The 12,829-nt window shown below is 36.7% G+C and overlaps 1 protein-coding gene across 6 annotated transcripts in view; it reads right to left on the reverse strand.

Moving 5' to 3' along the window:
- Nucleotides 1–1,084: 1,084 nt before the first annotated feature.
- Nucleotides 1,085–12,829, reverse strand: part of AADAT (aminoadipate aminotransferase) — a 28,682-nt gene continuing 16,937 nt past the window's right edge. For all 6 annotated transcript variants that reach the window (XM_051842568.3, XM_089325505.1, XM_089325506.1 and 3 more), the window contains 7 exons: nucleotides 12,185–12,267; nucleotides 11,691–11,787; nucleotides 9,269–9,330; nucleotides 8,363–8,427; nucleotides 6,342–6,448; nucleotides 2,564–2,665; nucleotides 1,085–1,646 (listed from right to left, as the gene is read on the reverse strand). In XM_051842568.3, coding sequence (XP_051698528.3) covers nucleotides 1,605–1,646; nucleotides 2,564–2,665; nucleotides 6,342–6,448; nucleotides 8,363–8,427; nucleotides 9,269–9,330; nucleotides 11,691–11,787; nucleotides 12,185–12,267 — 558 coding nt within the window. In that variant the 3' untranslated portion in view covers nucleotides 1,085–1,604. The remainder of the gene's footprint in view (nucleotides 1,647–2,563; nucleotides 2,666–6,341; nucleotides 6,449–8,362; nucleotides 8,428–9,268; nucleotides 9,331–11,690; nucleotides 11,788–12,184; nucleotides 12,268–12,829) is intronic.

A 12,829-nucleotide genomic window follows, 5' to 3' on the forward strand; every position in this document is an offset into this window, starting at 1 on the left:
TACCCTAATCCAGTGTTGGTAGGAATGTAAACTGGTAAAACCACTATGGGAATTTACCCAAGGGAAATGAAATCAGCAAATAAAAAAGTTATCTGCACCCTCATGTTTATTGCAGTTCAATTCACAATAGCTAAGACACGGAATCAACCTAAATGCCTGTCAACTGAAGACTGGATAAAGAAATTATGGGATATGTACTCTATGGAATACTACACAGTGGTAAAAAAAATGAAATCCAGTCATTTGCAACAAAATGCATGAATATGGAAAACATTATACTTAGTGAAATAAGCCAGTCCCAAAGGGACAAATACCATATGTTCTCCCCGATCTGTGATTAACTAATAGAGCACCTAAAAGGAAAACTGTAGAAGTGAAATTGACACTTTGAGAAACAATTATTTGAACAGCCCTTGTCTTGACTGTTGAGGAACAGTTTTTTTTTTTTTCTTTTTTTCTTAATGGAGAATGGGACTGGAAATGGGAAAGAGAGAAGGAGGGGGGGTTGGAGTGGGGGTGGGTATGATGGGAAGAATCATTATATTCCTAAAGCTGAACTTAAGAAATTCATACTCATTAAATAAATGGTTTCTTTGGGGAAAATAGAATAAAATAATGGCATAAATTTCCCACTCCTCAAAGGGGCTTGTAATTGTACAGTTACTGGTTGTTGGAATACTCTGGTATTTTCTTAAACAGTGATAGAAAGTGAAGTCAAGGCATTTATGATACACTGTGACAATGAGATCCTATTCTAGATATTCCATGTGCATGCACAGAAAAACATCTCAAAAGTGGAATGTTAAATGCTGAGGGCAGTTATCACAGGGTGAAAGAGTGGATACTTTTACTTGATTTATTTTGCTTTCTTATCTATCTGAAAATTTAAGATGAGCATATATTACTTTGATAATCAGATGGGAATATAAAGATTTTAAAAGATGAGAAAGAAAATCATCAAAAAGGGAAATCCCAATATTTCATTGTTTAGAATTTAACTGCTAAGACTGCTTTAATAAATTATGTGGTGTTACAAAAATGCAATGCAGTAAAATTTTCTAAGCCCATGATCTCCCCTCCTTGCTTAATATTAATAGCTCTGATTCTTTAAGTATGTTTATTTTCAGAATTTTATTTTAAAGGGATTTCTGTGGTATAACATAATGGCTATTATGGGAATCTTACTAAAAATCATTTATAATGGTCAAATTACAACATATGCAATAAGATCTATAAAATTTTCCTGAAAATAGAAAAGGTACACATTATATACCACCTTGAACTTAAATATTTCCTTAAATTTTCCAAAATAATTTTGTGTAAAATGTTAGTTTCAAAGGCAATTATAGAGCTCTTTACAATAAAATCCAAGATAAAATAGTTTTTGCAGCTTGAAAATTTATCAAAAGGCACAAGTAGATTATAAATATATTTTGGCAATCTGATATACAAAAGTACTTTAAAAGTTGTCTAGTTAAATTACAGATATGATATGCTTGATGAAATCCACCTGTAAGGCTAACATGCATGATGATTTCTTCCAGCTAAATAGAAATAATTCATTTGAAAAAAATTCTATGAGTATTATGATTAGTTTGAGTTCTTCACAAAGATTCTTTTATAAGTTCAGCTAATCTCTGGAAGGCCTAAAATAGAAAAAAAGATAAGAAGTGGTGAGATTAGGATCTCTTTTGGAAACATAACTTTAAAAATTCAAACAGAATGCCCATTGGAAGTTGAGATAAGGCAATGAAAAATCAAGATCATGGCAGTTTTATCTGGCAAGATGCCATCAGTTGAATCTACTAAAATACATAGCTATAAGTACATTAGATTTTGTTTGACCATAAATAAGCCCTTCTAATGATCCTTTTCTATATTATTCACATTATTTTATAATTTCATATAATCTTTTACCTGTATATACATTTTACATTTTTTAACTATTCTACTCTACTCATACATAAAAGCAGAGAGAACTTATGAAAAGCACATTCAATGACATAAGAAAGCAAGTAAACCCAAGACACAGCAAAAATGTCCATCCCCCAGGGTAAATAAGAACTCTCCTCAGGGTTAATATCACTGTTTAATTTATAACTTCTTTTTGGATTTCCAGACACACAGCTCTTGGGATCTTGCTTCTCTGTTTCCTGTTATTCCAGTGAAAGCTAGACTTCACTGATTTCTCTTTACCCTCACCAATCCTTTTTCTTCAGCAAAGAGACTGGTGACTATCATGAAGCTCTACTTTTTGCTCAGTTAATTCCATGAAGAAAGGAAAGAGATTTTCCTTGTAACACACTGGTACTCTCCCAACACTGCTCAGTATGTTCTGAACAGTTATTCATGAAGACAACAAATTTTAACTTCACATTAGACTCATTTGTCTGTAGAGATCTAGTCACTGAGTAAAAGGGATCTTTATGTTAGCTGATGATTGGTCCATGAATAAGCTTTCAGAAGCCTAAGAAGACATTAAGCAATGTTTTAACTCACAAAGTGAACACAGGCACCAGAACCAGAGTTGACAGTGTTACGGTGATGAGAACACTGTACTCACCACATCCATCTGTTCTGGAGAAACTATGGAGAAGCAAGCTCTCAAGTAAGGGCTGGGAGCAGAGCTGTTAATGTAGAAACCATTTCCTGGAACCAGCAAGACCTAAGAGGGTTGGAAAATAAGTAACATGCTATGAAAGAAAAACTAGAATACAGGTAAACATGATCTCAAAGTGGAGAAGGAAATTTTAAGTTTAAAAACAGTTAAATCACAAGAAGACAAAACAATTTATATAAAAATTGTATATGTCATATAATGAACAAAACTAGACAAGTGTTTATTACAAATGTGGAAAATACTCTCCTCTATGTATAAAAAATGCACAGAGGGGCTGGCACTGTGGCGTAGTAGGTAAAGCCGCTGCCTGCAGTGCTGGCATCCTATATGGGTGCTAGTTCGAGTCCCGGCTGTTCCACTTCCGATCCATCTTTCTGCTATGGCCTGGGAAAGCAGTAGAAGATGGCCCAAGTCCTTGGGCCCCTGCACTTACGTGGGAGACCTGGAAGAAGCTCCTGTCTCCTGGCTTTGGATCAGCCCAGCTCTGGCCATAACGGCCATTTTGGGGGTGAACTAGCAGATGGAAAACCTCTCTCTCTTCCTCTGCCTCTCTGTAACTCTGCCTTTCAAATGAATAAATAAATCTTTTCTTAAAAAAGTGTGTAAGATGGGGTGATGAGAACTGCTATTTTTTTTTTTTTTTTTAATGAGAGGCAGAGAGACACACATTGGTGGGATGTGGGTCAGAAGTGTGAGTGCTCCTGTCTATTGGTTCACTCCCCAAATGCTTGCAACAGTTGGGTCCCAGCTGGCTGAAGCAGGAAAGGCAATCCAGGTATCCCCTGTGGCTGCCAGGACCCCAATTACTTGAACCATTAAATGATGCAGTCTCCCAGGGTTTGCATTGTTAGGAAGCTGGAATTAGAAGCTGAAGCAGGGACTGAACCTAGACACTGCAATGTGGGACACAGGCCTGCTATTCCAGATGACCTGTGGCAGAGAATGCTGAATGACTGTAAACTCCATCTGCTTCCTGGGCATACACACTGTTCTCTAGCCCCTTTCTTGTTGTGTCTGGCCATGTGAGCAAATTCTAGGCCTCCCCTAGAAAAATCTTTCCACCAGTGACCAACTGCACTTTTCCCATTTTGTAGCAATCTTGGATCCAAGTGTTGAAGGTTAAAATGTAACAAGATGGAAACAACCAGGGTCCCCAAATCACTGAGGGAGCAGAGTTGCCTGCAGATCACATCTTTGAATCTTACGAGTAAACTATAATCTTCTATTGTGTTAAGCCTTTGAGATTTTGGGAGTTTATGTTTCAAAACAGCTGGCATTAACTACTACAATCATGGTCTTCAAAACTATTAAGTAATTGCTTGTGATGATGACATGGTATGAATCTGGATACTGTCTGCTACCAGATGAGCCAGAGGGAAATGAGTTGGGGCACTCTCGTGAAAATGTTTCAAGACAAAAGACGGGTTTCTTTGTCCTGAATAACCATACAATGCAAACTATTAATTCTCTCAATATAGTGGAAAACTTTGGGGTGGACTAGAACCAAGGCAGAGGATGACCAAAGGCAAGCCGACCAAAATCTGGGCCAAGGTAGTGGAATTACAGTTGGAAATGATGTGGAAAATGTAAAGGAACATGCAACAAAACATAGGGAATAAATGAAGTCTGAAAAAAGTACAGTAAAATATGAAGTCTACATCCCTAGCACCCAGCCCAGAGATACATACAGTTACTTACCAAATGGTTTTGATAATGGCATTGATAAAAAAAAAAAAAGCAAAGAAAAAAACTTTATTGTGTTAAAATGTATCTGTTTGGAATCATGAGTATTAGCAAACAGAACATTTTCTCTGCCAGGATTAGTACATTTGGGGATATGAATGCATTCTACTTGTTCACTCAATGGCAGATGTTATTTCCTCAATTAACATTTTATATTGAATTATTTAATAATAATATATAACATTATTATATATTGAATGCCTACCTCTAATTATCAAATGGCTGGCATTTAGACTATTATCAGTATCACAGCAGGATATTATTCAACAGTTAAATAAACCTCATGTTTGAGTATAGATGATACTGGCAAGAAAATGTTTTGGAGACTGTATACAACCTGCTCTGGTCTCTTTAAGTGTCTCTTTCCAATGTTGCATGAGTTTGCTATGAAAGATCAGGTTATTAACAAATTATTTTCTATGACTACATCTTTGAGTCATCTAAAAATTTACTTGTCTTGACTGTTGAGGAACTTTTTTTTTTTCATACTATTTGCTGAACTCTTCGTGTAGGGTTAATCTTAGTGGAGGGTTAATCTTACGACTATGAAGTTAACTGAAAATAGATCTGTAAAAAATAAGAATGGGAATAGGAGAGGGAGGAGAAAGAAGGGTGTGAGGATGGGCAGGAGGGAGGACAGGGTGGGAAGAATCACTATGTTCCTAAATTTGTGTATATGAAATGCATGACGTTTAAATAAAATAAAAAGTATCTGTTTGAAATAAGTCAATTAAATTTTTTATGAAGTATCTACTATTTACTGTTATGAGGATTAGAACAATGACTACAGCAAGAGTTCTGCTCTCAAATAAAATGGGTAGGAAGGATAATGGCCTTCGCAAAGGCTGCAGTGATGGTTTAACGAGTTAGTATGTGTAAAGCACCTAGACAAATACCTGTGTTTAGTAAATGCTCAACAAGTATTAGCCATTAGTATTTGAAATAGAGGGGGTTTTCTCAATAATTATGAAGGTAAAATAGACTCACAGAAGGAAATTTGGAAAATGCATAAAGGTGTAATGGAAGAGGATGCTGGTGCTGGAGGCAGAGGCTTAGCCTACTATGCCACAGCACCAGCCTCCAAGAGCTTTTTTTTTTAAAGATTTATTTATTTGAAATGCATAGTTACAGAGAGGTAGAGGCAGAGTTACACACACACACACACACAGAGAGAGACAGACAGACAGACAGAGAGGTCTTCCATCTGTTGGTTCACTACCCAGATGGCTGCAAAGGGCTGGAGCTGGGCTGAGCCAAGGCCAGGTGCCAGGAGCTTCTTCTAGGTTTCCATGCAAGTATGAGGGTCCAAGGACCTGTGCCATCTTCTACTGCTTTCCCAGGCCATAGCAGAGAGCTGGATCCGAAGGAGAGCAGCCAGGACTTGAACCAGCGTCCATATGGGATGCTGGCACTGCAGGGGGTGGCTTTACCTGCCATGCCACAGCACTGGCCCATCCCCAAGAGTTTAAAAATAACCTGTTATTTCATCACCATCCAACCATCCATCCATCCATCCATCTCAAATACTAATGGCTAATACTTATTGAGCATTTACAACATGTGAAGTGTTACTGTGTGCTACATATTAATTCATTAATCACAAGAATCCTGATGAGAGGAATTCTTATTATTCTATTTTACAGAAGAAGCACAGGAGATTAACTGATCCAAAGCCACATGGATGGAGCCAGGATTCAAACTCAGATGTACGACTCCAATAAGTGTCCTTAACTACTAAGCTAATCAGCAGCTGAGAGGAGTGGCTGTATTTCCATTAATTTAGACCAGCTGAATAATTAAATAACTCAAAACCCATTATGATTTTTAATAATGAGATATTATCATTAAAACACTATGAGTTGGGTGGTAGGCAACAAAAATCATCTCTTTTTATTTCTGGTTGAGTAAAGCATGACTTTAAAGAAAATGTGCCACTTTTCTTTGGGTCTCCCCTGTGTGTACCACTTCCCAGTTTTACCTCTTTCTTAATGGCTTTTTCTTCAATCAGTTCTTTTACGTCAGAAATGCCCTTAACTTTAATCCACAGAAACATTCCAGCAGTAGGAACATGCCATTCTGCCAAACCTACAAATGAGAAAAAAACATCTTTCAAGTATACTGGAGTTGGTGCCAAGCATACTATAAAATCACGTAAGTGCAGGAATTATACACTTGTACTTCCAAAAAAGTTTCTTCAGTGATAATAGTTTAAAAGATACATTTTTATGGGCCTTGAAAAATGATGTTCTGGGTTAATTTCAGAGTCAGTGTGCATGAGGGAGGGGGATGAGAGATGCAGATGAAGGCTGAATAGCTCTTCTGTGCACATTTACAATTGCCAGTCTTAGCAGAGAGCAAGAAATCTAGTGCTTCTCTCTCCTTCAGTTAGCTAGAACTAATACCCAAAGGGCTGTTTCCATTTAATTATTTTATTAAAAAATTTAAAAAATTTTGAGAAGCATGGAAGGAGAGAGGGAAAAAGAGTAAGAGAGGGAGAGTGAGAGTGACAGCAAGAGCTGTAAAGAGAGAGAAAAAGTGACTGGGCCTTCGCTGGGACAAAGTTTGGTGCTGGGAACTCAATCCCATGTCTCACATGGGTGACAGGGATCCAATCACTTGAGGCATTACTGCTGTCTCTCCAGCTCTGCATTAGCAGGAAGCTGGAGTAGGGAACTGGAATTAAGAATCAAACCTAGGCCCTCTGACATGGTAATAAGGCATCAAGCAATTTAGCCCATTTCAGTTTTAAAAGAGGATTCTTCAAGTCTTTCTGAAGTTTTACAGCATGTTAATAAATTTGTCATTTATGTAACAATTTAGATGTACAACAGATTATTTTTTTTTATCAGAATGTAAGTACAAGTGCTTAAAACTCAAGAATTCCAGATGCACTTTTAAGCTTTATATTTCACTATTAAGACAGAGCAATCAAGAAGAAAATATAATTAATTTGCTTTTAATTACTATTTTTTGTAAAAGGAAAACTTGCTGTGAGTTAAAACTTTTTCATTAGCACTACTGTGCAAAGTGGTAGGACAGAACTCTTATCCAAAGTTGATTTTTATTTAGAAAGATTTTATAGGGAATGGGATATGACAAAAGTAAGGAATTGATATTTTTATATTATTGATATTCATGTTAAAGACATTTTTAATGATAAACAAGGGTACTTCAGATAGTTCACAGAAAAACAGAAGTAAAAGATGAGTGTATTTTATTGCAAAAAATTTTAAAATCCATGCATAGTTTCTTCAAAATATGCACTTTCCATGGATCTTTTGAAGATTCCTCATATGCATGGAATTGGCACCAAAATAAATTTTTTATTTCTATTTTTTGAACTTTTTCACATATCTTGTAATTAAAACCATTTAATTCATCCAGGTTTCTTCCATAATAAAAAATAAATGTAAAACATTGCCATTAAATTAGCAAAAGAACATTTTTACAAATAAGTAATGTTAATTACAAAGAAAATCATTTGAGAGATCTGTCTTATCTAAAAGGTCTTCAAAGACTTCATGAAAATCACATATTAAGAAAAAATTGCATGGATTTCAAAAATTTTTTGCATCAAAATGAACATCTTTTAATTCCATTTTCATGAACTTTTTGAAGTCTGCTCATATTTATCTTTAGGTAGTTTGGTTAGAAATGGAATATGTTGTTCGGTATTTTCTATCTGGGGCAAATTCTGAAATAACTTGAACATTTTTTGAACATAAGACATTATTTAGCTTTAAGTAAGTTATGGCTGCTTGATTTTTGGCCTTTCTTTTAAATCACAAATTCTTTGTAGCAGATGAGTAGAGATAGGTTACACTGTGCCAGGATTTATAGAGTTACTTGTATAATCATTGAGAGGGTAACATTCTCTTGGCAAGAATACCCTTGAACTGCTGCTTCTCTTCCTCCAGGATTGTTAATAATCTGTGTGTTGGTCACCCTCTCTCATAGGTGCTACTATTTACCACCAGGGCGCATGCACGGTCCACTCACCACTTAACCACTTGTCTGCGGCTGCCAGTGCTGCATCCCTCTGGTTCCTATAGAAATGAATAACCCTAGAAAAAGAAATCAGTGAAAACGATGTCTTCACTATATTGACTGCAGAAACAAGAAAGGCACTAGGCTCTAGGCTGTGAGAATTTGCTTTCTGTCTTGATTAAAATAAGAGAACAGAACATTTCTGTTTAACTTACGTGGTGATAAACTTTTTTAACATTCTGTTTTTTTCCCTTATTGTGGAATAATTAAAAAATGAAAATGAACAGAGCACAGTCTATTTCTGTGTGCATCATGGAACACAGAGGTAGCAGAGTGAGCCTTTGTGTTGGGTTGTCTAAAATAATGACTATCATTTGTGGGTAGAACAGTCAACATCCAAGAAAACACCACTGAAACGATGAATCACTGGTTTGGGAATGAGGACATCTTTCCTTACTTCTAAATGGCCTAGCAGTAACCACAATACCTAACTAAATTAATTCACAACTTGCACTGATATGTGATTATTCAGGCAAATAATATTCTTACTCATCTGAGCCAATTCCTGTGTCATATAACCCTTAGAGTTAGTTATTAAAGAAAATATTTATAAGTCTGATAGTTTACCTTCTAAATTAGTTGAATAAGTGAATCCTAATCTGGTGGGAATTTCAGATTACCTTAGGTGTAAGGTGGATTCCACTTTCAAATCATACCCTGTTTGCTCCTGACAGTCAAGACTTTCTAGGCGGAGAGCTAATGAAATGAACAGATGTCTGACTTCTAACAGATGGTTCCTAGTGTCTATCTTAGGATAGTTAAGATGGAAGAATATTAAGTCAATACTCTGCGTGATCTGTCCTTTGTCCATTGGAATTGCTATTTTGTCCACAAACATTTTAACAAAGGATTCAATACCTCTCTGTGTGAGCCAGGAAACCCTCTTCTCCCCACTGGTGTAAAAGCTGGGATACCATAAGCTAAAAGAAGTAAGAGAATAACTAATGTTATGGTTCATCACCTAAAAATGTTTTTTTCAAACCAAAAAGCAAGTCACTCTTTTTTTAAAAAAATTTTTAATTAATATAGAGAACAGATTTTATGTATTCCAGGTACATGCAGATCACTCCTTTTTAAATTATATTTAAATATACAAATTTCATGTATTTCATATATACAGATTCAAGAATATAGTGATACTTTCCCCCTGTCCTCCCTCTTGCCCCTGCTCCCATCCTTCTTCCTCCTCCCTCTTCTATTCCTACTGTTTTTACAAAGATCTATTTTCAGTATACTTTATACTCGTAAGATTAACTCTATACTAAGTAAATAGCTCAGCAAATAGTATGAAGAAAAGAAAACCACTGTTCCTCAACAGTTGAGACAAGGGCTGTCAACAATCACTGAATTTCAAAATGTCAATTTCAGTCCTATACATTACATTTTAGGTTCTCTATTAATTACCACAGATCAGGGAAAACAAATCACTCTTAATTACACATAAACCACCATGAAAAGACATAACATATATCTACCTTATATGGTCAGTGAATTATAATAAATGTTATTTAATAACAATGACAGACTAGAAAAAAATAACTATTTAGTATTTGTTATGTGCCAGGCACTACTATACTATATATATTATATTGACATATTTAATCTTAATAGCTATCTTATTTTGCAGGTGATTTCTATTTTACTGATGAGAACTTGAGGCACAAAGGTTAACTTCTCTGAAGTCACACAGCCAGGATTCAAGGTCAGACTGTCAGCTCCAGATGCATGCTATTAACTACCAGACTCTACAGCTTCTCTAAACACAAAAATTAAATGGTAGATATATAAACTTAGATAATATATTTGGAGACTTTCTCCAAATAGTTATAGATAGAATTTGTTACCTTTGTAACAAATTCAAAAAACACGAAAAATGTTCTGAGTTTTGTAAAAACATGTGGATATCTGTGTTTAATAGAATGCAATAAATCAGGCCGGCACTGTGGCTCAATAGGCTAATCCTCTGCCTGTGGCGCCGGCACACCAGGTTCTAGTCCTGGTCGTGGCGCCAGATTCTGTCCCGGTTGCTCCTCTTCCAGGCCAGCTCTCTGCTGTGGCCCAGGAGTGCAGTGGAGGATGGCCCAAGTCCTTGGGCCCTGCAACCGTATGGGAGACCAGGAGAAGCACCTGGCTCCTGGCTTCGGATCAGCGTGGTGCACTGGCCGCAGTGGCCATTGGAGGGTGAACCAACGGTAAAGGAAGACCTTTCTCCCTGTCTCTCTCTCTCTCTCACTGTCCACTCTGCCTGTCAAGAACAACAACAAAAAATAGAATGCACTAAATCAAACAGATGATGTACTCAGCGGCACACACTTTTCTAGTAATTTTGAATTCTTTATTGCTTTTAATTAAAGGTAGTCATTTATTCACATTTTATTTGAAAAACAGGTAGAGGGACAGAGAGGAAGTGGAAAGGGGAGAGGGAGAAAAAAGCAAGGGGGAGAAAGAGACAGATCTTCCATCTATTGGTTCGGTTCGCTTTCCAAATTCCTGCAATAGGCAAGGCTTGGCCAGGCTGAAGCTGGCAGCCAGAACTCCACCAGGGTCTCCCACGTGGGTGACAGGGACCCAAGCACTTGATTCATCACTTGCTGCATTAACAAAAGCTGGACTGGAATTGGAGGAATAAGTCACCTCCATACGGATTGCGGGCATTCCAGTCAGTGACTTCAGCACGGAATCAAATGCCTGACCCTGAGATCTTATAAAACAATTGAGCTGTGATAGCTATCCAATAATTTCTCAACACTTCTGAGGAAACATATACATTCTTCAAAATTAGCTTTACTTTAATAAAAATGCATTCCAACCAGTGTTTCTGGAGAGGATAGCACATGTGCAATGAAGGCAAGAAATCAATCACTACATAGATTTGGAATCCTTGCTCTTGTTTTAGATTCCAAGACAACAACAGCAAAGTTCATACTACTTCACCAAGGTCAGTTCCATTTGATTCAGCTTCACAACATTTTTACGGAGTTCCTAGGATAGATGCTAGGGACATGGAGTGAATAAGATACTCTGACCCTTAAGAAGTTTGGATTAGGCTGCACAGTAACACCAGTTAATCCAATTCTCATTTGTCTTTTAGAGTAAACACCTGTAGCATTTGGTGTATTATATTGGAACTGGGGACTCAATATTGGAGATTCAATATTGGTGATACAATTTTGGTGATTCAATACTGGTGATTTTCACCTTAACTGAATCTTACTTGCCAACATCTACTTTTTATTCTGATGTGATTTTTAAAAATGCCTATTTCCTAAATTGTCCTTACCTGTGTAAAAGTGCTGGTGTGCAATGACGACACTTGGGTGTGTAAAACAACTCTTTCAATCAAGGGTTTGGGGCCAGTTAGAAACCCTACTCTCAACCTGCACAAAAAAGAAAAGGCACAAAACCAATCCCATAGTCACAATTAATACATATCATCTTATTGACTCAGCTGGGAAGAGTGTGGTGGCATGGGCACAAATGCATTGAGACAATTGAAAAATTCTAATAAAACACTTCAAACATAAATTTAAATTTAAGTGTACATTTAAAATATAATGCAAGTCAGATCAAGCTTTTTCAAAAGTGCTTTTTCATATGTGATACCACAACTCTGACCAGACCCTATATTTAGATTAACGGCCAAGCATCTTTGACTGCTGGAAATGAGTAAAGAGAGAAAAGGCCTGTATTCATATTCATAATCAAACTGGTATTTTCAGGCCAGTGGAAGAGAAGCAACTTACATGAAAAGAACTTAGACACATGGGGTCTTACCCAGAGGACAGGACTTTTGATAAAGAATCAGCTCTGATGACACGCCCATCAACATCCATGGAAAGAAATGTTGGTGCCCGGGACTTAAAATGAAAAACAAAACAAAAATAATAATAATAAAACCGTTTGAGAACTTAGTTCCTGTATGATTACTGTACGTAGAACATGAGGGCATGAGCTTGGATAGCAGTAGCACAAGTCTCTCTTACCTTTATCTCAACCCTTTAACATGGAATACAAAACAGAGGTGCATGCTCTTAAGTAACATTCGCCTGTCTTCATGGCTTTTCTGCCAAACACACACACAGGCCTTCTTCATTTGCTCAAGATACCATTATTATAAATTTAGAGAAACCTCAAACAGGTCCTCCTTGCCTCGAAGGGCAGAAAACCAGAAAAAATAGATTTAGAGAAAGAACTTAGGAACAACTATTTGGCACAAGATAAAAATGAAGAGGGCCAGCAGCATTTAGGCTTGTGTAGAGTAAGAATGAAGACCTTTAGATTTAACTAGAGATAAAAAAGATGAGAATGAAGATGAGAAATTTTGTCAGCACGAACTATGGATGTCAATATTTACAAGTACTCTCACATAGAGAATGAAGATGAGAAATTTTGTCAGCACGAACTATGGATGTCAATATT

The sequence above is a fragment of the Oryctolagus cuniculus genome, chromosome 2, assembly GCF_051225735.1.
Source record: "Oryctolagus cuniculus isolate XC-2025 breed Fujian yellow rabbit chromosome 2, ASM5122573v1, whole genome shotgun sequence".
Taxonomy (NCBI): Eukaryota; Metazoa; Chordata; class Mammalia; order Lagomorpha; family Leporidae; genus Oryctolagus; species Oryctolagus cuniculus.